Here is a 27084-nt window from a genome sequence, read left to right on the forward strand (position 1 = left end):
GGGCCGGCCCCTGTAAGTATACTTTCAAAGGATAAATTTGCTCAGGTAGTCAATGAGTTAGAGTAGCAAACACGGAAGGTGGGAGTGAGATGTTCATCTGCCCTCGTGATGCTTCCTTCTATGTGGAGGGAGTGTCCTTAGCGTAGCACCCTTGGTCCCAAGCAAATGGAAAGGGAATGACCTTTTTGGTGAGTTCTGGGTGTGAGAAGCTCTTTCTGCCTCATTCCTGGCATCTTTCTCCCTGCAGAGAACATGCTTTTGATCTGCTTTTCAGTGATGCGTGACAGTGCCAGGCCCCATGGGGAAAGCCAGTGGCAGTCCACTTGTACCCATATTTGTGTGAATAATTGTCAGTCTGGGGTGCAGTATTAGGAAGCCACACCTTAGCCACATTCTCCAGCTCACCTTGGTAGATAATAAAACTAATCTTATGATTTCCTGCCTGGCTTCTCAGTACAACTGGGAGGGAGGAGAAGGGATATTATTTATTAGGCTCCCTCAAAAACCAGCAGTTCTTTATTGTTTGAATTCTCAAAATTTTATGCGATTTAATTTCAGAGATTTTCAGTTTGGCCAGCTTTTCTTCAAAGTTATTAAAAGGGAAAGCACATATCACATTTTTGGTCAGAATGCAAGGAAATGAGACATGAGTCTGCATTTCTAGACTTCAGTCAATCAGCATCCACTCTATGGAATTTTCATGGATGTACAATTCCAGTAGTGACAATTGGCATATCTTTTTTGCCCAAACTATGAGACAAACTAATGACTGACCACCATTGACACAGCTGCCTGAGGACGTGGTCCTACTGGGATAAGCATCAATTACATAGAGTCCCTCCTCTGCATTGCTTTCGTTCCATAGCATCATCAATATCTTTTTACCTATTTTAATTCTATTATCTGAGATTTACTTACCCTCTCTCTTGGAGAGTTTGAAGTTACATAATGAGGCTTTACTCTTAGTCCCAAAGGGAAAGATTTCAAGGTTTTTCCTATGATGGCTCAGTGACTCATTTTACTGGAGCTTCAAAAACACCAGACGATGTGCTGCTTCCCACACAGTGTATTTTTTGCTAAATGGGAAATTACCATACTGCCGAGGAAAAGTGAGTGTGGAAAAGTCAGGCGATTCAAGTTCTAGAAAGGACTCTTCCACCAACTTTTGATGAGAGCTTAATCTTTGCTCACTTTTCTCTCTAGTGGGCACTTAGGCTCAAGTAGATATTAGGAAGACAAAGGGATATAAAAAGTGGTATAGTGCCTTCAAAAAGCGTTAAAGGATTGTACAAATGCAGAATGCTGGTAAATATACATATAAATACAAGTATGTAAGTGTAGGGTCACTGATGTCTTTGCAGTATATATATCAGCACAAAAATGAGTTTTTTGGTAGCCTTTGCAAAAGGCAGCAAAACTTTGATCTTGTCTAGTACCTATGTTCATTCAGCAAACTTTCAATGTTTATTATGCATTAGCCTTATGATTATAAAGATTTAAAGAAAGTAGCCTCTGCCTTCAAGAGAGAAAGACAACCAGAAGATTCAGTACAGTTAGTTCAATAACACTACTTTCCGGGCACGTAAGCTTTCAATATATCCTGCAGAAATACATAGCGTGGGTTGAAAAATGTTGCACATAACTTGAGAGGGACATTTAACATATACCTTTAAATGCCATAACCACAATCAGCACATATGGTCATGAACAACAAACAATCTTTTGATTTTTCATAAATGCCACTGACCAAACATTTTGGGAAGGCGTTGTATCAAACTGACATCTTGTGTCCATTTTGATGGGAGCATTTGGGTTAAAATGCTTAGTCATTTCTACATAATCAAATGAGCTGGGGCTCAGGTTCTGGGGCCAGGTGACTGGACCTAGGGAAGTGGCATGTCAGGGTGGCCTTCCTTCTGGGAAGTAAAGGGAACCCCAGGGTCCTCTGCAACTGAGTGGGGATCTCAGTCAGTCAGATTCCATTTATTCTCTAAGCCGCCCACCTCCATGTGGAGAATTGATACCAGAAAGAGGAGAGTGGCATACATTTTGTTATAACCCCTTCTGTTTTCTGAACTTCATCAGGGAAACTCAGGGATTAACCAGGGGGACAGGACAGAGAATGAAAGGGTAATTATTTTCCAAGTCAGTTTTCCAAATCCGCATGATGACTACCAAGACCCCAACATACCTCATGATCTACTGATCGCCTAACGTAGCCTGTTTTATTGCATGCCACTTGTTCAAGATGTAGATAAAATGTTATGCATAAAGTAAAATAATTTCGATAGAAATTATTCACCAAATTATTCACACATGGCCTAAATAGCTAGGAAATGTTTAGTCTATTTTATTACCTATTTTTTTATTTGAATGAATTACTTATTGTTTTCCATTTTAGAAAGGACGTACTAGGTGACAAAAGTTCATTTTCCACCCCCATTGAAGCTGCAGTTCAAAGAGTTATTAGCCTGCAAGGAAAGGAGCTCAGGTTTCTAGGCCTTTGTTCTTTCCCTTGGCTGTAGGAGATGGACATTTCTTCGGTAAAATGGGGCTGAAGTCCAGCAACCATTTTATCAGAGAACACTTGTTTTTATGATATTGTTTGAATCCTGCTGTGGATAGCTGGTAGATAGTGTTTGCATACCACGTCATGGTGCAGTGGTACGTGGTAGGTAAAGAGCTCAGGGTTTACCGTAAACGACCCTTATTGCCATCCTGGCTCTGATGCTTACCAGCAGTGTGGACATTTGCAAGCTACTCTGTTTCCTCAACTGCAAAAAGGGAGATAATGATGTTTTCTTATCTTCCTTTCATTTTTTCCCCATAAGCCTCAGATAAGATAAGATCCTCACATATAACAAGGACTGAATAATCTGTAGCTAAGGATTGATCAGATGGCAGTAACAAGGATGACGACAGTGGCAGTGGGATGGTAGAACTTGTGCTAGGTGCATGACCTACCATAGCAGATGAGTGCGTAGTACTTGGCGTAGTCACTGAAACTTGCTGTGTAATATTGGCACCTTTCTTTCCTTAGATGGCAAGTGACGCACTTCTTTCTTGGAGGATAGCCTCCAATGCTAATTCTAGAGGAAAATGAAAATAAAACCAAGCTGAAATTTTGAGATTGTACTTATCAAAATGTAGTACTCCATGTAAAATGACTAATTTACATATTGACATCAAACCCACTTTATTTTTCTGTTGCCAATATCGCTTAAAGTAAAGGGGAATCGTAGTATTTTGATGTAGCCTGATTTTCAATCCATCTTTGCCTGAAGAGGCACAAACCTTGAAGGGAGGCCCTTTGTGTTTTCCTGGGGTGGGAGAAATATCTAACACCTTGAATGGGAGTGAGGTAGTCACTTCCTATAGCCATTACTCTTACACTTTACCAATTTTATCAGAGAATGCATAGTTCTTCATTGTCCCATTGCTCTTTTTGTGCTCCCACAGCAAAACATACAAGGAAAATCTAGCCATTTCACCAAGAAAGGAGAAGGAGAAATTACTAATAAGCAAATTGGAAATAAGAAACTACAGTTCTATGTGGCTACTGTGTCTTTCATTCCTTGTGGCGGGAAATTTGGGCTCACGGGATCTCTTCCTGGGAATGCTCCCTCCACACATTCCTGCACAAGCCAACCTGCACCTCCCATGTTGCCCCCTCTCTCCCCAGCAGAGCCGTCTGTGTGGCTCCTGAACAGAGTGATTGATTTAATACATAGACTCCGGGACCTTTCCCCAAACCCTCAGAATCAGAATCTCATCTGGGGCAGACTACGTGGTATTGAGCCAGGATAGGGGCAGGCTTGGAGCCCTGTTGTGGCTGGTAAAGTTACCTGTGGCCACCGCAGTATTTCTTCTGTGGCTGCCCCTGACCTTGCCTCGGGCATGGTAGAGGGTAGCAGAGAGGGATTCTCCCAAACAGGTAAGGAGCCATGATCCAGAGGGAACAGAGGAACGCAGCAAGGGGAAATTTATTTTCTCTACTACAGTTGTATTCATGTTCACATTTTGATGTGATCTTGGAAACATTAGGTAGGCAGTTAAAAGTAAGGAGGTGAGGTCAGCATGCCTAGGTACAAATCTGGACTCCAACAATATCACCTGCCTCATAGAGTTGTGGGGATTAAATGAAATTACATATGTAAAGCAGATAAAAAGGTGCTTGGCATATAGTACACTACCATTGTTTTTATTTCTACATCCAGAAGGGGCTGTTGAGGGCATCTTTCCCTTCACCAAGTGAACCACTGACTGACTTAAACACTAATTTAGAAACAGAGATGAGTTACTTCCAATCATAATAGACTTAAGCCAAAGTGAGCCATATTACAAGAAATCACACATTATGGGGAAAAAATACAATGCTTGGTACACAGTAGGTACTGAATAAATGTGTGTTAAGTGAATGAATGTCCTTAATTGCCTCTAAATTTAGTTCAAGGATTTAGTTTCATATTTGCATCAGCACTAGAATTTCTTGGTTTTTGTTTTTGAAATGAACATTTTGAGTTGGCCAATATTTTGGGGGTGGATATTTTTTATACTGATGTAGTGTACAATACTCTCTGAATGTTTTATCTTAATTCATAAATTATTTTTATTAAATTTAAGACAAAAAACATTCTACATTTCCTGAGAACCCTGACATATTTTTATTCGAATATCAACATATAAAAATACTAGAGTGACTTGACAAAAATTACCTGTAGATATTTCTTCTTCCAGGATAGCCTTCAAATTCATTGCTAGAATAAAACCTGAAAATGTATTCAGAAATTGCTAAATAAGTGTTGATGACTAAATGGGGATACAATTGTTAGTAGTAATATAATAAACAATATAGTCCAACGTTCATCTAATGAAACTATTGATTGGCATTTATGTACACGTACCCCTGCTGTTCATAACTCTGAATTTTGTGTGTTTACTCTGACTTTCAACTCATAGGAGAAAGATTAAATTACGCAGTGATCTTTTTTGTTATAAGTATATTATATTCTGATTCGTTAGTTTTGAGCCACACAAAATAAACTTGGATATTTGATTAATAGCACCCCTTTCCTTCAAGATTAGCAGTTTACTGGTTTCTCTATGCTGTAGTATTTAATTTTGTCTGTGATTCTGAACATACTTTGAATTTATTTTACAGAAGGCCTGACAGTAGATAAGTTTGTTATAAATCGGGAAACTCACCCACACTGGGGTGCCACACAAAGGGACATGTTAATTTACCCAGAGGCAAACCAAGTCACAAGAGAACATACTGTTACTTATGTATCCGGGTCCCAGTTCTAACCTGTCTTAATATAGCCATGAAGTGGGAAATCCAATTTAGCGACACAATTTTCACTCCTCTCTTGAGTTCATCTGAATATCACAAAAGTAACTGTCCTTTTTTTTTTTTAGGAAGAACATAATAGGGATGTGAAAAGTTTGGAATAGAATAACGAAACTTTGGTTACCAGTTTTTAATTCCTGGGACTGGTCAGCAGCCCAGGTACTTCCATCTCCTCACTCATAAAAACCTGCATATTCCCAAATAAAAAGAAAAGGCAACAGAATACAACTCTCTCGGTATTAAATTTATCTTCTAAAGGGCATCCTTCTACATATCTTCACTAACTTCACATGGCTCCAATCATCACTGGCACTTGCCTTTTCCACATCATCCCAGACTACCCGTGAATAAGCTACTCAGTATCTTTTACAAATAGCCCCCTGAAGTTTTCTTGTTATGTCAAAGTTTTCACGATTGTCTTCGTCTCTAACACTTGCAGTAGAATCCGCTTTTCCTTTTCCCTCTCAGCCACTGATTCCCCAGTCCTTTCCAGCCTCCATCTGTCTTACTGTGTATCTACTCTTCCTCTCATTCCTTTAACAAACATTTATCGAACTCCAACTCTGCGTCAGGTACTATGTCAAGTGCCAAGGATGCAAAAAAATGAGGTATAGTTTTTCCCTCAAAGAGAGTTCATATTGCATTACCCCTATCCTGATTCAGACTTCTACCACCTCAGGTTGAGATTGTGACCATGGCTGAGCCTTCCTGCTTTCAGTTTTCCCCTACCTCCTGAACCTATTATGACTGAAATTAATCTCCCTTCTGTCTTTATCTTGTCCTCTTACACTGGCCATTTTAATGGCTGCTCCATAGAATGTCCAAAACCCATTGCTGAATGTTCAAAAAGTTTCAAGGATTCGCAATGGGGTTCTGACAGGTTTCTAATAATCTTCCCCTTTTGCTCCTAGAATTCCAGCTAACGGCAGGCAGATTATGAGCATGAAGAGAATACCCTGGGTTTAGACTTTATTAGAAGTTAGGAAAGGAACTGTACATTCTTGATCAGAGAACTTTGATTATAAAGGGTTATTTTAAGATGGTTTATTTAGACAGTATACAGGATGGACTGAAAAGGAAAGAACTGGAAGAAATAAGTCCCATGTTGAAGTTAACTATAAGAACCTTAGATTTAACGTGTTTTGAGTTTGAATTCTAGTTTTGCCACTAACTACGTGGCCTTGGCCATGTTAATTAAATTTCTGAGTATCAGCTTTCCCATCTGTAAAACTGGTATAATCATTTCTACTTTACAGTACGTAGTATACAGTAATTGCTCAATAAATGACAGCTGTTATAGATAATAATCTTAAACTTATGTAACAGTGAATCACTACAAAGGAATCTATAGACTTTTGAAGGTCGTCTTTGCTTCAAGTGCTGAAGAGTAAAATTTGCCTGGACAGCCAGTTACTATTTAAAAAATTTTATATGATTATCTACCAAGTATCTGAAGAAAAACGAAGACTTACTAAATATTCTCTCCAAAAGGAAATCAGGTTGACTAGTTATTAAAGAACATGCAATCGTAATGAAATTACGGCTGTCTGAACTACACTATAGAGTAAATAGCAAAAGTGCTCTTAACGAAAAGCGGGTGCAGTATCCTTTGTACGTCCATCAGTGCCAATTAAAACTTGAATGGCGCATTGTGCTTCATGCAATACTTACAGTGAATCCTGTGTTACTCTGAATATATTTATGGCCTCCCACTTGCCACTTGTAATTTGAATAGCATTTTCCTATAAAAAGACAAACATTATGTTGTGTGAAGCCGAGCGTTATTTGAGCAACCTCAAGTGAATGATCTTTGAGGAGATAAATCTTGGAAGGAACGTACCACAGTGTCTTTGATATAGTGAATATGTTTGTAGCCATCCTTGTCGCTAAATATTTTGTAGTATGAAATAGCATCATAGCTGAAAACTGGTGTTGAAACAAAGAACTGAAAGAAATTAACAGAGGTTATGTTCAAAAGACAAACTGAACTAAACCTACAGATTTCTTTTTAAAGCAATGTCTAGTGACAAGTATAGGAACCAGAATGCCTTGACTTCCCTACCTTCCGTCACACACATCTGAAGCTGCATTCTTTCAGAAAGACAGCTTTTGTAGTAATTCTAACAGGCACTTGCACATTCCAACCACTGCTTGATTGTTACAACACATCTTTGGGTGTATCATGTTATATTTGACTGAATGTCTATGTTCTAAGTTTATGTGGTTTGAAAGAGAGTTAAAAAAAATCACAAATGTATGTTGATATTTAACCAAGTCCAACTTCAAAATGCGATATTTGACCAAAGTGGTGACTTTCATTAAGGCTCATAGCCCTTTTAATTTTTGATTTGTCTGATGCCAAGCACCTAATGACAATGACTCAATGAAGACATTTTAAAGATTAAAATATCACGGCCTACTAGCCACAGTTTTTAATGGTAGGGATGGATTTCTGGACTTGAGAGAAAAATGTCACCCAGGGCAAGCAAATGGGAGATTTGCTCTTTGAGCTCGGGGAGCAAAGCAGACCTCATTGCTCACTCTGACCTCTTCCCAGGGCCCCCTTGGCCACCTGCTGGGAAGCACTTAATGACCTGTGGAGTCCCTAGTGTATCCTGGAACAGAGCACCATCCTGAATGGTTGTTGAATCAACTATCCTAAATGGTCAGATAGCTAAAATCTTGCAAATGTCCTCACACTAAATTTACGTAACAGTTTCTCCCTTTCAAAAACTAGACTGATCTTACATTTGCTGGCTTCTTTTTTTTCTGGTCATCAGGTTGTGAAAGGATGCTAAATGGCGAAAGGCCTACATGAGGAAAGAGCTACTCTACATCATGCAGAGTAGATAGCCCCATAAGTAATCCCAAACCAGCTCTCTCTAGCCAGAACACTTCCACACGATGGCGACCAAGCTGTTCAGCTCCTTTAGAACTGACTAAGAGACAACCACCAAAAGAATACCAGTATCTTTTAGCTACAAATACCTATCCTACTGACATCCAGTCTGAGACCTACTTTTGGGTAAGAAGAGGGCACGGGAAATCTCTGTAGGCTTCCTTAATGATGGCCCCATGTGTGATCTGATACTTGGTGCTTTTTGATAAAATGGATGATTATTATTGCGTGATATTAAAATTCAATTTATTTGATACGGTATCTATAGTTATCCAAATAACGTTCCCCAAAATTCATTTTCACATAGAACCTCAAAGGTGACTGTTATGGACTGAATATATCCCCCCACAAATTCATATGTTGAAACCCTACCCCTCAAAATGATATATCAGGAGGTAGGGCCTTTGGGAGGTAATTAGGATTAGATAAGGTCATAAATGGGATTAGCACCCTTATAAGAATCACCAGACAACTCACTTCCTCTGCTCTGCTCTCCACCATGTGAAGATACAACAATAAGTCAGCAGTCTGCAACCCAAAAGAAAGCTTTCACCAGAACCGAACCACAATGGCACCCTAAGCTCAGACTTCCAGTCTCCAGAACTGTAAGCATAAATTTCTCTTATTTATAAGCACTCAATCTGTGGTATAGCAGCCCAAATGGACTAAGACAATGACCCTATTTGGAAATAGGGTCTTTGTAGATGTAGTCAAGGTAAGAATCCGATCAGATTAGGGTGGGCCCTAAATCCACTGTCTAGTGTCCTCATAAGAAAACAAGAGGGCACAAAGACACACAGGGAGATACAGAGAGGAAGGCCATGTGAAGACGGAAGCTGGGATGGGAGTGATGCAGCTGCAAACCAAGGAAGGCCAAGCACTGCCAGGAGCCACTTGAAGCTGGAAGAGGCAATGAAGGATTGTTCCCCGGAGCCTTCAGAGGGAGGATGGCCCTGCTGACACGTTGACTTTGGACATACAGCCTCCAGAAGGGTGAGAGAATGAATGAACTTCTGTTGTCTTAAGCCACGAAGTTTGTGGTAATTTGTTACAACATCCCCAGGAAATTAATACAATGTCCCAAATCTTATCTCTTTGGCACAGAATTGGTAAGTCTTTAACAAAATGAAAAATGGAATAATAAGAAACTGTTGTCTCTTTACATGATTCTCTTGTTAGTTTCATTAATAATAAGACCAGCCTCGGTAGGAGTTTGTGTATTGAGACTAATGCCTCTAGGTGAAATTGAGGGCCAAGCGGCCCAGGAACAGGAAATTCTGATTTGCAATTTTGTGGATGGAATTTTATCAGCATAGGTCTAGCAAATTACCCTTTCATTTTAGAGTAAATTTCTGCTCTCTGAGCCAAATGATGATATGCTTACTTACTAGGAACCACTTTATGATGCGTCCCTGTCACTCCTTAGGGTGAAAGACAAAAACTGGCTCTTTAGTGTCTTCAGCACTAAAATGGAACCAGGGTCACAAAATATTTTAAGGTGCCAGAGTGTAAAAACATTCTCCTCACACCTGCAGCTAGTTAAGAAACTCTAAAAAGAGGTTTTGTTCTACATTAAAACTTAAAATTTCATTTTCACGGAAAATAAAGAAGACGACAGGGCAGAGTGTGACGTTTGAAGATATTAGAATCAGGCAAACAGGAAGAATATTTCTGCTAAGCAAAGACTGTTATCGTCTCCCCTTTTATGGCGCACATCAAAGACAGCTGCTTTCCACGCACAGGTAACTCGGGTGAGGTAAAGAGAGTGTGAAATGTTTCCGCATTCACTTTGCCAGAGCTGGGTCCCTAATGCATTTTGAGTTCAGTGCTTCTTGCAGCAAGTCACCCTGGGCCCTAGAAAAGCACACATGGCTAGGTGGTCCTCAATTTTAACAAGGCCTCTTTGCAGGTCCCTTGATCATGCTTAGATTTTCTGAGAAATTTACTCATCTCTACGTGCAAAGCCATTTAAAATATTTTATTTGGAAGGCAAGATTATTTACCACGAGATAATTTCTTGCCACGGTTGGTAAAAGACCTGAGGTCCCACTGATCTACGGCCGAGGCCTAAACTGAGTCCACATCCAGTCAAAAGCACAGACTTTCAGGCGTCAAATAGAAAATTCATTTTCCTGAACCACGGGATTTTTGCCAGCCGCCTAAAGGAGGTGTAGTGTATTGCTTGATTATTTTAAAATAATTTAAATGTAGCTTTGCCATCTAAGCGTTATGGCTCTAGTGTTTGTTCTCCAAATTTTAGTGATTAAATACTAGATTCTTTGATTAAATCTTCCTTTTTGTCTGTTCTCTACAGGGCAAAAAGCAATTTATTTAACGTGAATTTGTTGTTGTTTTTCTGATCAGATACAAGAGAAGAAGTTAGGTTATTTTTCCCAAATTAAGACATTGAATATCTCATGCTGGAGGAAGAAAGTGATTGGTAAAGCTCTCAAGAAACTGTTTGCTAGTTCTGTGCCTGCAACTAACAGATTAATTACTTTTAGCAAGTCATCTAATCTCACTTTTCCAATGTGTCTTTTTCCGTTTAAGTCTGTTTGATAAATTCTAAAGGAATAACTGCTCTAAAACTGCTCTTTAAATTTATACTAAGATGACTAGTCTGTACATTTTATCTAAACACCTCATAAATATTACTTGAACTAATATCTGAAAGACATACATATTTCTAGGTGACTTCTGGGTAATTTTATTAAGTCACTGGTTTGATTATAGGTCAAAGGAAGTTACACAGCATGTTTATTAAGTCACTGGTTTGATTATAGGTCAAAGGAAGTTACACAGCATGTTATGACATATGAGTTATGACTATATAAAGTTGTGACCTGAATCTTTTAAAAGACATATCAGAACTATCAAAATCCAATGAATGTCCTCTTCAAAGCAGTTGCTTTGGGAGAGTATGAACTTACTCTTGAAAGCTACAATTACAAAGAGTTTCTGACAGTTCCTTTTCCGGTATTTAGAAACTTTACTGACTCTTGGATAAATTTTAAGAGACTGAGATTAATACATAAGAAAAATAATTTTTTGCAATGGAATTCTAAAGCTGCAGATATCAGAATGCTCTAGAGCAGAATCATATGTTGCAGATAAATAATTCATTTATTCACTAGAGTTATTTTGGCATGACTTTTGATTTAATGTAGGGACCTCGTCTTCCCTCACAGGACACATATGTGCCTCCACTGAGGGTATTTAAAACAATGTTCTATAGCTTCCGAAGGCAATTAATGAATTATTCATTCGTCCATTCATTCAGCTAATGTTTGCTGAGATTGCAAGGTTGGTGCTATACAGATTGTAAAAACTAAGATACAATTGTTGTCCTTAAGATGCTCATAAATAGGAGATTTCAAAAGATGCAATCTAAAATATTTCAGAGTGTTTCGAAGGCTGGTAGCATTTTCAGAATAAACGTGGGTGGATTCCTAAGATCATGTCTTTGAGAAGGTTGTTGGTATCATTGTTTATCTATTTGTAAAACCACATCATTTATGTTACTTTATAGTAACTCTAGTCACAGTATCAATACGGAAAACAAAACTAAAGGAAGTTTTCCAGCTTTCTTTCTTCCCCTCATTCTTTACTGGAAATCTTTACGATGGGAATGAATTTATAAATTAACTTTCTCCTTTTCTCAAGTTTTCAAATGCAGATCTAGGAATCACTTTTGTGGAAGGTGAGCTTCTGATTGACCAAGAATTCAAAAAATTCAGAAAATCCTGTTCTTTCACTGAATACTCCTATTTTTTTCCTGTACAGTGGCAAATAGTGAATTCAAATAGGACTTTCCCATTTTTTCTCCTGAATTACACACTTATCCTTGTTACCTTGTTGTTTTAGAATATAATTTACATTTACTTTATACAATTAATAACTATTCTCTAGTCAATAAATAAAACCGAAGTGTCTTTAACTGAAAACAGGGAGCAAATATATATAAGCTAAAATTGCTACATTCAGAAAAGTGTACAACAGTTTTTAATATCTGAAGATTTTTACTTTATAATTTACCTTCTCCCTACCCATCTTAACTTTGAATTTTTACAAGACTTGTCATCTTAGAATTGACTTCTGAATTCTTTATTGTCCTTGTATTATGGGTTAATGTGTTAAACCAGACCCTAGGAATTTTCGTTTTCTTTGCATATGTCCAAATCTCAGAGAAGTAGCCGGTTTTTTTTTTTTACACAAATGCTAATTAAATTCAATCATATGTTTATGACAAGTGGCAGCATCCACACAACATCCACTTATTTTCTATCCTTTTGTGTGTTCTTCATATAGGATATAAGATACAATTGATAGTTTCCTAAAACATGATTTTTTCTACACTAAAAATCTTCTTAGATCATTGAATAAGCCTATTCAAAAAATTCAGATGTAAGTGATCGCAAACCATAACAAAATTCATTTTCCTATTTGATACCACTTTACTTAAAAGGTAGAATGAATACACATATAATTCACTTTTTCATTTCAGGTTATATAAAATTTAATATGAGGTAGATTGTCTCTGAATTACCAAGGATACTGAATGTATTTTTTTTTTCCTGGATTCAAGTGACTGGCTAATAATTATTAAGATTATTTTAAGCAGGTCAGAGATTGTGGTCCCTTTTGAAAAATGATCTTTATTGTATTTATTTAAGAATTAATATTAATTATGGATATTTGAGAGTCAGTTGAAAAAGTTAGGGTTGAGACACAAGGAATGTGATTTATTTTCAGTTGAATTCCAAATATATAGATATTAAAATTGTCTGGCACGAAATCGCTGAAAGAATCACTACCTTTGTGTTTTTTACCTTGATATTTTTTCTATGGAAATGAGTGCCAGTTTGGACACATTTCAAATAGTACTTTGGTAGCTGAGAATCTGTCAAATTTCATTAAAATATAAGGAAAAGATAGCAAAATCATACTCCACCAGCCCATCCAGTTCTGCTTTCTTCTATATGTTCCTGGGTCTAAAAGAAAAAAACAGATCATATCAAATATATTATTAGGAGGACAGTTTTTCCTAAATATAATCTGGGCATTTGAACCAGTTAAGCTGCCTGGTCAGAGTTTACTATTACTAGTCAACTCACTTCACACTTGAGTTTAAGATGACTGTATTCAAAATTTTATACAACAGCACTATTGCATGCACATGGGTAATCTAAGGGCTGGATCTTATTGCAAATCTTTAATAATCCTGGTTAAATTTTCCATGAGGTAGTGACTGAAATTTTCCCAACATCTATGGAGTCCCAGCATAACCCAAGCGCTTGGAGTTCTGCAGCCAAAAAGGCATTTCACGGTGAAGTTTAAGCTAAATTCTTTCTTAGTCTTGTGAATTAGCGAGGAATCTTAAAATTTGCACTGAATCTTACTTCAGCGTATATTTTCGCATAATACAACCAATCACTTACTGAATAGATATTTAGTAAGTGTAAAAGGATGAACAGGCTTTCCTAGACAAATAATTAGAGAAAGAAGATTCTAAACAGAATGAACAGCACAGAGACCAGGCCAGCTCAGTAAACCACAGGTGGTTCAGATGGCTGGGTGGAGAGTGACTACGGGAAAGAGTTAGAAGATGAGGCAGAATGCAGAGGTATCAGCAAGATCTTAGAGAAACTTTTATGCCATCCTAGGACGTTTGAATTTCTCCTGTGGGTAAATCCTTGGAAGTATTTCAAAATCACCATTTAGAAAATATAACTGTGGATGATACAGAGAGTGGATTAGAAGTGAGTAAGACAGAAGGAGGTAGAGAGGCCAACTGAAGGACTATTGTAATGTTTGGAAAAGAATGATAAAGACCCAAATCTAGGCAGCAGTAGTGATGATGGAGCAGAGAAGATGTAGCCAGAGATGTTTAAAAGTTCAAATCCTCAAAATGGATTTGAGGGCCAAGTTGTAACAGAAACCTCTGGTATAGACAAAAATCACCTAAAGTGCAAGTAGAGAGTTGTAACAGAAACCGTAAGATATTCAGCAACCATTTCTTCTTTTTGCTGAACTATTAGGCTACATTTCCCAGGCCCCCCCCACATCCAAGTGGATGTGGTCATGTGATAAGTTCTAACCAATGGTGTGTGAGCAGAAGTGACTCATGCTACTTTTAGGCCTAATCTATAAAAACTTCTCATACATTATCCTTCATTCTTTTTCCCATCTCCCAGCTGGATGCTCATGCTCAGATTTGAATAATCTTGGACTAGCCTGGGAAGCCACTGGATGAGGAAAGCAGAAATACCATCAACCTGGGTCCTGGAACGATGTATGGAGCAGAGCACTCCATCCCCGACCCTTCACCATTCCCCACTTACCTGGACTCGCTAATGGAGGCTTACATGAATGTGCAAAAATTTTCTACTGAATTAACCCACTGAATTATTGGAGGGTTTGTTGCTGTTGTTGTTGTTATAACAGTTAGCCTGCCTTGCAAATGCGTTAACTTGGAGGGTAATAAGATTTCTAGAGAAGTCTGAAGAAGGAGAGCTGGAAAGGAAAAGAACAGTCAGTGAAGGAGAAAGAGAACTTTGAGAGCGTGTACTGTCATAAAAAGCAAAGGAGTGATAAATTTTAAAAACACAGATTGGATTTTCTCCTATAGGAATAGGCTGGTGCCTTAGAGAGAACAAGTTAAGACAAGACTTGAAAAAATAGTGAAACTTTTTTGATTCATTATTTTTAGCCATAAAGATAAAATCAATTTTAATTTCATTTTCAGAGAAGAAAGAATAATATGAAATATGTTTCTTTCCCAAACTACAAATTTCTTAATAAATCTCATTAACATAACTATGCTACAAATAACTACTGCCAGTTTTGGGTATGACTCCCAACGTGAATAAAATGTTGCCAGGTCACTTAACCTTAAAGGTTATTTGATTTCAACACACACACACATATCAATCATGAGTATGGTTGCTAAAAAATTTAATACTTTGTTGTTCTTAAATCTGAAAATGTGTTGATGTATTTATAAGATTATTTTGAAACAGAGGTAGTTTTGAAATCCTAAGGTTATTCAAACCTGGTATTCTAAATTGAATCACTGTTTTTGGCCATGAAACTAAAGTTTGTATTCCAAGGAATTCCACGTCTCATTGAATGTGCATCGTATATATTCTGTCAGTTTGGATTAAAGTTGTCTCAGATTTCGATAAATTAGAATTTCAGATTCCAAAGCAATCATAGTTTCTAAATGCCTAGTTTTAAGAGCTAAAAATTGCATCTAAATGACCAATCTTATAGTTTTAAACTGATAAAATTAAGGCAATAATTTCTAGTATCTAGATTCAACAAAAATTAGACCAAGGGTTTCTAATTAACTAGCAGAATCAAGATTATTCTACATTTTTATTGCTTATGATACTTCATTAAAGCCAAAATCTTTCTGCTTTGTATATTAAAATATAAATAAGATAAAAATAAGCTTCTAGAATATTACTTCAGAATTAGTCAAGCTTCTTACAGACACAGCAGTGACTTAAAAAATATTTTTAGCCTGAGTAATGTTGACTGTTATAGTCCTGATATATTTCCAAACAGACTCATATGACTTTTCCCTTGCAAAACATAATGTTTCAATTTCAACATGGAATTTAGTGATTTACTTTGATTGCTCTGTGCTATTTTCTTACTTTGTAAAATAGGCTTATTCTATATTTGGTTTAATGAAACATTTCTTCATAATTAGAAGTCTCATGAAATGTACTCATCAAATTTACTGTTTAAAGAAAACATCTTGTATTTCTTAGTCTCTAATATGAGTACTTACGAATAGGCTTATTTTAAAGATTTTAGATTGGTGAAGTAGTTTTCTGACTCATTAATTCAACAGACTATGTTTGGATTTGAGCAATAAAAACAATTAAAACTAAACAATAAATCTGTGCCTAGTTTTCAAGTTTTTTCTCCCTAAAATTAGCACAGTGCGGAGCACTCTCCTAAGATAACAGGACAACAGGATAATCCGATTTGATATTTCAAGTCATGCTTTCAGTCACCCACTTTTGATTTTAAAATGGGAATATTTAGCTTTATTTTGATAATATCTATTTCCTTTGAAATTTTTATTTTTTACTTTTGACAAGGAATAGAACATGCTGCCCTTTGCATTTTTTCTTTGGTTCTTTTGTATAGAACACATCTGTTTCCCTAATAGACCCATCTTATCTTTTCATCTTTATTATTTTGCTTTTTGTTGACTGCCAATTTTGTAATCTCAAAAGGATGGATTTCCATCCTAATCGAGAACCAGCTACCTGATCTTCCCATTATTGCATGGTTTCATTTAGTCTTTTTCTCTATTAGATTTCAACTCTAATTCAATTTCTCATTCAAGAAAACAGCAAGTATCTTATTTATTTAATAAAAATAATGGACCTGTGACTAAAGTGTTTTGTTGTTTTTTTTTTTCCACAAAGCAATCAGGAGTTGAATGCAATAATTCTGGCTTTATAATATAAACTGTTAGCTATAAACAAGTCCCCACTTTTGTACTTTCATCTTCAAAATACACCTCTGTGGTTTTCATATAACCTACCTTTGGACAGTCCCAAGTCTGCCAGTCTTCTCTGAAATCACATATAGACAAGACTGAAACATTCTGGATTCTTTTTAGCCACTGCAAACATATTCGATCATCAGTAACCCACGTGAGCCAACTGAAATAATAATCACTGCAAATAAATCAAAACAGAAAGTCACAACCAGAAACCAAGTTCCTATTCAAATAATTTCTTTTTTTTTTGAGGAAGATTAGCCCTGAGCTAAAATCTGCCGCCAGTCCTCCTCTTTTTGCTGAGGAAGACTGGCCCTGAGCTAACATCTGTGTCCATCTTCCTCTACTTTATATGTGAGATGCCTGCCACAGCATGGCTTGCCAAGCGGTACGTACGTAGGTCCACACCTGGGATCCCAACTGGCGAACCCCTGGCTGCCAAAGCAGAGCACGTGAGCTTAACTGCTGTCACTGGGCAGGCCTCCAAATAATTTCTCAATTTCTGTTTTCTAATGGATGAATTTTATTATTATGAAACAGGTATTCCTTAGACAAGGAAGGCGAAACTTTTCTTTCTTCACAGAGAAAGTTTATACCTGCTGACTTTTAAAGAATATCTAAAGGAGAGTGCATTCAGTTAATGGAATTATTTCATACTTGACTTTTCTCTGCGTTTTGGACTTTTACATTTTAGGAAAAAATTTAAGACGTAAGGCCAAAGCTACTGGTCAATCTAGACGGGAAAAAGCATTAAACTGGTTATTTTGCATAGACAACTCAACTTCTCGCCTTTTAACTAATTGAGAGAGAGCCGAGTGTGGTAAAGGCCGTCTTTCTCTCCAGGCAGGTTTGTGTTGGAGGCTGAGTTTTAGCTATGACCATGCTCAGGGTTCGAAATTCAGATTAGTATGATAATCAGAGATGAGGTACACGAAGTAACTCAAATAGAGCTTGGCACATAGCAGGCGGCAATGAACGGCTGCAATGATTGCTTGGCTCTGAGGATGAACTTATAGATAGAGAAGATCAATGTAATTGAACCGCAGATTTTTGGACATCAATGTAAAAGAAATCACAGAGCTGGAAGGGGTCTCAGGCTCAATTTCTGGCTTTATCTCCTGCTTACACTACCTTAGGCTCGTCACTTAACACATCTGTGCCTCTCTTTATATAAAATGAGAAGAATACTATTACCAATTTTAAAGGTTGTTGTAAAGATTTGCTGAGAGTCTTTAAGTGCTTAAGAATTATGCCTGATACATAGTGAGTGCTCAAAAGATGTTAGTTATTACTATTATATTATTAGTGTCTCACAGATGCTCAAACAAGCCTCTTGACTCCTTGTATGGTGCTCTTTCTATCATTCCACTTTAAAAAAAAGATGCATTTAGTTAAGTTTTCATCAACTAGATTGAGGTGGGGAATAACAGATAACTCAAAAAGTTCAAGCCACTTTTAATTATTCAAGAGTGAATTCACCTTGCCAAGGCCCAGCGAGGCCTCTGATGAGGTTCTCTCTCCTATTAGTGATCAATCATTTGGCCCTGGCTGGCTGTCCTTCATGAGGCAGGAGGAGAGGAGTCAAGCATTGGCCTGTTGGAGTTTGGGAAGAGGTAAGGAGTTCCACCAGGCAGGGCTTGGGGAATCTCTCTCCTTTATCCACTTCAACCAGAATGAGCATGGGGGACTGATAGGGGGCTGGAAGGTTGCTGTCATCAGGATGAATCAGACAAGATCTACAGAGGGCACCATGCTGGGGAAGTGAGAATGCTTCATGTCCCTGTCTGTCTATAGTTAATCCCCAAACAGATAATTCTACAACCAGATAATTGAGAATAAACTGCATCCTAGTGAAAAATGCTATTTGGAGAGTGTTGGCTTATCTTCTGTTGTTATGCACATGTGATAAGCATTGATCCACACACCCCAGGTTGGAAAGAAAGTAAACCAGACTTAAAAGAAGCCAACTGAGGATGTATATGAATTTTACTATCTCTGCCTCTTGGTCTCAAGTTTACATTAACACATCTAAAGAAAGCATCACTTAGATTGACCACTGTGTTCATCTTTGTATATGTGAAAAGGACAGATATTTTAAACCCAATTTAAGAAACTTATTGGTGATTTTAATCTTGTGTGTGTTTAGCTTTACATGCCAATTTTATTTATTTATTTATTTATTTATGCTTATAGTATACACATCATGAACTCACAAGAAAAGAAATGTAAATGCTGATTAAAAAATTTCAGTGTTAAAATGCAGTTGAAAAGGTGAGAAGGATCTGAGATTAATATACCTTGAGGCTATCATTGCTGGGACTGGCACTTCTCTGGGACCTACATAGTCAGGGTAAGTGGCATCAATAATAAATACCCGAACAACAGGATTCTTAGCTCCAGCCTGACAAGAAAATGGAGATATATAAGCTCATAAAATTCTAATTATCATCAACATTTTAAAGACACTTTAGGAATATAGGTATATTTTCATAAGCTAATAATGTTAACTATACTACTGTTGAAAACATTCTAATTATAACATGACCAGGAATTTCATTTCAATTTTACTTGCAGGGCAATTACAAATATTGTGTCAACCAGAGTGAAAACTCGTATTTTATTTTATTTTATTTGTTGAGGAAGATTAGCCCTGATCTAACATCTGCTGCCAATCCCCCTCTTTTTGCTGAGGAAGACTGGCCCTGAGCTAACATCCATGCCCATCTTCCTCTACTTTACATGTGGGACACCTGCCACAGCATGGCTTGCCAAGCAGTGCCATGTCCCCACCCAAGATCTGAACCGGCTAACCCTGGGCCACCAATGTGGAATGTGCAAACTTAATGACTGCGCCACCTGGCTGGCCAGAAAACATGTATTTTAAATGATTAATGAGGGAGATTTGATCCATAGGGAAAAATATTTTAGATATGACAATGTAGTTCTGTAATTAATATTCTCTTTTCTGACTTTCAAGACAGATATTTCCCATTATTATTATTAGGGTAATTATAATAACCATTTCTCCATGTGCTAGGGGAAGTGAAGTAGGGGACTGGTTTTTGGAAGAAGAGTGTAAAGAATAAAATGATGAAATATTTGAAAGATACCTTTTGGTTTTACCCTATAATTTGGTCAAGGACAATCACCACACCCAGAATCTAGCTGGTTACATTACTACTACCACCATCCCCAAAAGATTAGGGAAATTTCACCTCCAAATAAAGTGTCCATAGGATTTATACTTTTCTTGTTTTGTGCTTTCTGTGTTAGTACACACTCTCAATTTACATGACAGTATAGTTCAAGCCCAGGCAGCTTTTTAGAGTTCCTCTGTTATTTTACTACAGAAAAAGAGAATCTTAAGAGTTGTTAAAAAATTTAAATTCACAAAATTTAGGGATGTTGTCTTAAATGACTCCATGCTGTTTGAATTTATCTAAACAATTGTCAAGGCTCTCCTCCAACCTCCCTGTTTCACTCCAAAGTTTAGCTGGGACTGTTTTCTCACTTATTGGTCCCATGTCAGATGTTTCAGTTGCATCAGTCTTAAAAGAAACATGAGAATTTAGGTCCCAACTTCTTTGTCATTGTCACTTACTCCCAAGTTCTAGGTTTCTTCATCTCTTCCTGCTCCCTCACACCCTCCCAAAGATCCAAGTTCTTTTACATGTTGGGTCTCAACTATTGCACCTCTCACTTCCAAACATCTCCCGGTTTCAGGTTTTCTACACAGCCCTTGAGGGGTCTCCTACCTAAACACTCATGATCTATCCATTGCATTTTCTCAAATGACTTTTTTTTCTTCCCTCGCCAAAGCCCCAGTACATAGTTGTAGTTCCAGTTGTCCTTCTACTTCTCCTATTTGAGCCACCGCCACAGCATGGCCACTGACAGACAAGTGGTGTGGTTCCACGCCTGGGAACCGAACCTGGGCCACTGAAGCCAAACGTGCCGAATTTTAACTGCTAGGCCACTGGCTGGCTCTCATATGACTTTTAACATAAGTATTAGACCATCTGAAATTTCCTTCTTTCACTACAGCCACTTTGGCTCACTTCAGAATCCACTTGTGTGTATGCACACCCATCTTTGTCACATATAGGGATCCACTGGATCCATATGACAGTGTTCCCCTTGACAAGTAAAAACAATAGGGACTAAAGGAGAAAGAACTGCCTTCTAAAATCACTGCCATTCCTTGTGCAAGAGGAGAATTTATGCTTCCATCTCCTTTCAGATTTCTTGTCTAAATTAAATTAGGATACGATGCTTCTCCACTGTGACCTGGCCGTTGTCCTACTGCACATACAGTTCTCCTCTCCTTGGACATGGGACTGAATGAAAAATACGTGCACTAAGAATGTTTATGCAAGAAACTTTGTGCTCACACCATATCTAATTCCCTCAGGGAATAAACTAGGCTCACAAACTTAACCTACCTTGTAAGTCCAGAAAAGATCATAACGCATGCCTGCTTCTACTTGACAGGAACATCAAGTTCGGCATTTATATTTCCCAATCTAGTTTGCATTTACATGAGAATTCAAGAGGGAATTGCAAAACAGAACTTTACCCTGAATTTGGAGCATGAAATATGAAAAAATTAAAATTAAGTTAAGCTTGTTTTTCCTCCATGATCTAGACCATATGTTTTTCAAAGATTCTGCAATGGGTTTTGCAAAGACTTCTTCATCCAGCACAACCAGATGTCCAAAGCAACAGATGTCCACATAAATAATAGAGCACAGTACAATGTTTGCCTTACAATGCACAAGGATAAGAAGCTCTCCAAACTTGTTGATCCCACCTCTATTCATGGTATTGGTTGCTCATTTTGACACCATAGAAATGAAAGCATCTACTAAAAGTATGCAACATACCTTCGGATATGGAATATTTATTGTTCTAGGATATTGTTCATCACCGTAATAGGAATAGGCAATAACTGGTATCTCTGTATCATTAAATTCTGCATATGCCAAAAATTTTCCATTAGGAGACCACCACAGAGCGTATTTTGTAGCAAGCATTTCCTCTGAAAAATAAATAACAGCATGTTAACTACAATTACAGCTTACTCTTAAAATCGTTATTTAATATATACTTCATATATATATATATACTTCATATATATTATTTAATATATACTTCAAAATATACTGTACATAGCCATTTGTTGACTGAAATAATTTATTCAATGTGGATGTGACATACGTCATACTTTGATTATTAAAAGATAAATAGTCTGGGTATAGAGGAATAGTTTAACCTTATACCCCATACCAAACATCTATTAGTCTTGTTAGGAATTGACATTAATCAGAAATGTAACTTTTTAAATAAATAATAAACATCTCAGCAATAATTAATTTTTCCTTTTGAGGCAGCTTCTGATTTTTATAGTCACCTGAAGTAGCCAAACAAGGAGAACTGCAATTATACTACAGGGTGACATAAACATTGAAAGCTGACTTTCTCTCCTGGGAATATTCTTTTTAAAAAGCACTTCAGTTATATTTTTTAAATAAAGGCAAGGACTAGAAGATCTTTGAAAGTCCGATTAGGTCCTACATCCTACATAAACTAGAAAGAGGATAAAATTCACAAAAGTATCAAAAACTGAGAAGATTTTATCACAAAATAATATTGACAGTTGTTTAGTTTTAGAAAAAAGATTTATTTCTCAAGAAAAAAGAAACCTGAAAGAATGTGCTAATACAGCATCTAAGAACCACATATTTCCTGGAATATAAATTATTACCACCACTTCACAATGCTCACGAAAATAAATTCTACCAGTGTTCTGATAACAAGAATTTATTCTTTCAGAACATGCACACCTGGTTCACAACCTAATAAAAGCTTTCAGAAATGCCCCATTCAGCTAAAGAGCATACCCCTCATCTGAATCTTACTAAATGTATGCAATTATTTTCAATTAAAAGCCTAAAACAGCAGCAGTAGAAAAAGAATACAGCCTACCTTCATAAACCCAGTCTGGGACCCCATTAAATATTTTATTTTCTTTTCCATTAAATGTTATTTGAAAAGATGGTTCTCCTGGTCTTTGTTTCAAATAGATATTGTTTTGATAGACATATGCCTAGAAGAGGTGGTAAGTTAGTTAATAAAGAGAAATTCCATAAGAAATACAATGCAGTCTGCATATTTGTGTTAATTATTCACCTAATACCTTTAAAAGGAGTGGTAATCCAGATGCAAAAAAAGATTCACGACTAAAATGTCATTTTAATAAGTCAAAAAAACCAACCAACTCATATTAAAATAGCTAACGATTTTTAAAGTCTATATCAAATTAAGAATAAAGTCTGCTATTACATTAGTTGTTTTATTATCCAAATAGATAGTTACGTACATTGACAGAAAGTCAAATAAATCTCTGAATATTAATAGCTAGCCAGATCTAATCTTTATTTAGAGTCCTTAAATAAGAGCTTGGACAAAATTTCATGTTGTCTGAAGCTAGTCTGGGAAACTTGTGAAAACCATATTTTTCCTGAGCTTTCTGGCACAACGCATTCTGGCTCAGTATAAGGATAAAGTTTTTGACTGCGATATTTAAAGAAGTCTATCCATGAGCTTGAGTTTTTGCTGAATTCTCAGATGGGTTTCAATTTATCAAAACTCTTCCCATTTTTAACCACTAAAATAGTCATGAATTTTTTTTTTTTCTTTCAGGGAGGGAAACTTAACAAAGGCCAAATTCAAATGGCTTCTCTTTTATTTAAATGATTAAACACTTCTACAATTTAAACGCTTACTAATTTACTCCCAACAGGCGACCAGCATAAATACTGAATTGGACGAGGAAGCTCGTTTCTTCTTACAAACTCTCTAGAAGGAAAGAAAGAAAAATAAATAAATAAACCTTGTTGTTAAACACACACAAAAAATCAGTATAAACAGAAGAAATAAACAAAGAATAAAAATGAAGGATCCTCCTCTCTGCTTCTTCAAACCTAATGGAAAGAATGTGGCATCATGAGACAGGAGACATGGGGTAGTGGTAGTAGTTACCATTCTTTGTTTGTCACATAAAAGTCACTTAACTTCTCTAGGTCTGTTTTCTGACCTTTATAGTGCCGTGAACGGATTAAAGATGTATAAACTGTGAAAGTGGGAATATCTCTAGAAATTATCTAATGGAAACTCCTCACTTTATAGAAAATAAATGTGAAGTTAGAGAGATGGTGTGACTTTTTAAAATCACATTGCTTGTTCTGGGCACACCCCTAAAATTAAACTGCAGTCTTTTAACCCTCAGGACTGTAAAATTTGTACACACCAGGCTGAGATGGTCGCTGAAGTGCTTTCCAGCTCTCATATTCTATAATTGTGCTGAAGTTTAATATGTACTCTTCCACATTCTCATTCACAACCCCCATCTCTGTGAATGCATATGCATTTCAAATTTTTGAAAATAAGATGCCATTTGACAATCTCCCCGGGGATCTGACTTGAAATCAGAAAAGGAAAGGAACATCTGATCTCAAGCTAAACTGAAAAGCAGATCATATACTGGGCAGTATGCCTTAAGCTTGCAAAGTCCTCCACCCATGGGGAAATTTCAAATATCCTATTGGCCAAAAATCTCACTTTGATGCTTACAGTCGCCCTGCAAATACTCAATTCACTGACTTGACTGTGGAGTTTTTGTCGTTCTTCAGCAAGAACGTGTTCAGATTTTTATAAGTGTTAAAGAGTCATAGGATGCCATGCTTAAGTTTTGACTATTATCTTCTTGAGGATTGTATTAATAGTTTCACTAAGAACGCTTTCATGGAGCTGCGAAACAAGACCAGCCTCCAAGATAGAATGCGAGGAGCCTGAAGGAAGTCTCCTTGGCCTCCCTCTCCAAAGAAATCTCTCCAACCTGGCCCTAACACGTCTGACATTTCTACTTTTCCCATTCTTTTAAAATTTGGACAGCTGTGAAGACTTGTAACACACATTGCCTTGATTTAACTTATTAGGTCATGCAGCATGAGGCCTAGAGAACAATGAGGGAACTTGGCAGGGGACAGATCAGTTTTTTTTTTTTTTGAGGAAGATTAGCCTTGAGCTAACTACTGCCAATCCTCCTCTTTTTGCTGAGGAAGACTGACCCTGAGCTAACATCCATGCCCATCTTCCTCTACTTTATATGTGGGACGCCTACCACAGCATGGTGTGCCAAGGGGTGCCATGTCTGCACCCGGGATCCGAACCGGCAAACCCTGGGCTGCCGAGAAGTGGAACGTGTGAACCTAACCACTGCCCCACTGGGCCAGCCCAGACAGATCAGTTTTAATTGGAGAAAAAGTGACACCTTTGGAGGAAGGAGACCATTGGTGCTGCAGTGGGAATCCTGACTGCCAGAAGGCGGTAGATGAGCCCCAGGCCCCTGGCAGGTCTGGAACATATTGAAAGACATACAAGGGCACAGGCAAAGGGACCACCCAGAAGGGAAGCCATTCTTCACCTGGTTTACAACTGTTTCAAGCCAATATTCGTGTCACCTTTGACATTGTAACACTGCCTTAGGTTTCCACAAGCCGTGGAATCATCTATGCAGTCATGTAGACAGTGCGAAGCTGAAAATCTCGGGGCACAGTCTCTTCATGACTGGCAAGTCACCACGGCTGCCATTTTCTCTGTTTTCTAAGTAATTAACAGTATGAGAGAAAGTGGAGGAGGCTGCCTTACGAAGGTTGTCATCTCCTCAGTATTCCTTCACTTGCTTGAAACCAGAACCATCTTCATTTTCTCTGTGGTAGATATTTATAGACTTTCCAGAGGCATATAGAAGACTTGGAATTTTCAGTCTTGCCTTGAAGCTCAAAAAATTTGTCATTCCTTAGTTTGTAAATTACACTGTGTTTACCTCAGAGAAAAACAATCTGGCAAGTTAGATAGGTGTGCAGGAAAAACAAAAACCAAAGGTTTGATTAAACGCACTGCATAAAAGCTAAATATTTAAAACGATTCTAGGCCATAAAGCTTATACAAACTATGATTAAAATATTAGTACTGTCATATTCTTGGAATGCTGTTTGATTTGGTGATCTTCAACAGAGGTAGAACATGGAGAACTTCAAAAGGAGGAAAAGAGAAACAAGGAAATGGTTAAAATCTTTAGAATTCTACAGAAAGAGTAAGATTTCCACCTCACTAGTCTAAAGGATTCTTGAGAGTAGGGTTGGTGCCTCGAGTTCATTTGTGTCTTCCCCATATATGCTTTTCACATAGATGCTCAATAAATACTTCGTGAATTTGGTGATGATGTGGATACAGAGAAGAGAAAGACTCAGAGTTCATTAGATGGATTTAGATTCTACTTTATTAAGCAGTTTCTAATTCATTACTTGAAAATTTAAAGTGGTCAAAATTATTATTTTCTGACCATTTAAAAGAAGTAGTTAGATAAATCTCTTTTGAATTTTTGTGTTCTTGCTAGACAAAAGGCGAAATAGACCATAAGATTTTTCAATACCTCTTCAAGCCATCTAATTATTTTTCCCTTTTATATAACAGCAAATAGGATATCACATTAAGATGAGTAACTAAACCAATCCATTCTCCATACTTAGCCACAGTGATTTCCTGAAGTGCAAATCTGATCATGTCATTTCCCATTTAAACCCTTCAGTGAGTCCCTATTGTCATAAGAATGGGATCTAAACTCTTTTTAATGGTTTCCACATTATTATTTGACCCATGCCTCCTGGCCCCAACGCCTTCGCAACCTTACACCACCTCCCACTAGTCAGTGTGCCTTCCTCCAATTTCAACTCAACTGACCTACTTTGAGTTTCCTGAACGCTCCTTGCTCTCGCTTCCCTTTGGGGCTTTACATATATTCTCTTTGCCAGGAATTCTCTCCCTCAGTCCTTCATCTACTTACTCATTCATTTACTTTTTTTTCTTTTAAATTGTAAATATTTCAAATAGTTAAACACACAGATAAAGAAAATAATACAGCAGATGACAATTTATCCACCATCTAATTTTAAGAGATGTTAACATTTTTCAATTTAAAAAAATTAATTTAAAAGCAATTAATTGATATGTGTTCAGATACAACTAATGCTGCTTCTTTCTCCCTTTTGCTTCCTTCCAATGAAGTAGTCACTCTCCTAAAAATAGTATATCATTCCTATGTGTGTTTTTGTACTTTTATTATGTATGTTTACTTCTATAAATGATATATCTATAATGTGGTGTTCAAATAGGAAGGTAGGAAAAATAAAACTATATTGTGTATAAAAATGCAAAATATTAATCAAATAAAAAATGTGAATATTCCAT

The 27084-nt window shown here is 37.1% G+C and overlaps 1 protein-coding gene and 1 long non-coding RNA gene across 11 annotated transcripts in view; one reads left to right on the forward strand and one right to left on the reverse strand.

Annotated features, from left to right (window-relative positions):
* FAP (fibroblast activation protein alpha) overlaps positions 1 to 27084 on the reverse strand; it is a 74215-nt gene that overhangs the window by 26146 nt on the left and 20985 nt on the right. For 8 of the 10 annotated variants that reach the window (XM_070581406.1, XM_008525456.2, XM_070581407.1 and 5 more), the window contains 10 exons: positions 23559 to 23631; positions 22759 to 22879; positions 21657 to 21811; positions 19071 to 19174; positions 16816 to 16951; positions 13196 to 13240; positions 7191 to 7295; positions 7022 to 7092; positions 4716 to 4769; positions 2965 to 3089 (listed from right to left, as the gene is read on the reverse strand). In XM_070581406.1, coding sequence (XP_070437507.1) covers positions 2965 to 3089; positions 4716 to 4769; positions 7022 to 7092; positions 7191 to 7295; positions 13196 to 13240; positions 16816 to 16951; positions 19071 to 19174; positions 21657 to 21811; positions 22759 to 22879; positions 23559 to 23631 — 989 coding nt within the window. The remainder of the gene's footprint in view (positions 1 to 2964; positions 3090 to 4715; positions 4770 to 7021; positions 7093 to 7190; positions 7296 to 13195; positions 13241 to 16815; positions 16952 to 19070; positions 19175 to 21656; positions 21812 to 22758; positions 22880 to 23558; positions 23632 to 27084) is intronic. The other 2 variants (XM_070581408.1, XM_070581405.1) reach the window with 1 other exon arrangement.
* Positions 8131 to 16158, forward strand: LOC139076800 (uncharacterized). Its single transcript, XR_011528778.1, has 2 exons — positions 8131 to 9242; positions 14444 to 16158. It is a non-coding gene; the product is annotated as an uncharacterized lncRNA (long non-coding RNA).

This window comes from Equus przewalskii, chromosome 17, assembly GCF_037783145.1.
Source record: "Equus przewalskii isolate Varuska chromosome 17, EquPr2, whole genome shotgun sequence".
NCBI lineage: Eukaryota > Metazoa > Chordata > Mammalia > Perissodactyla > Equidae > Equus > Equus przewalskii.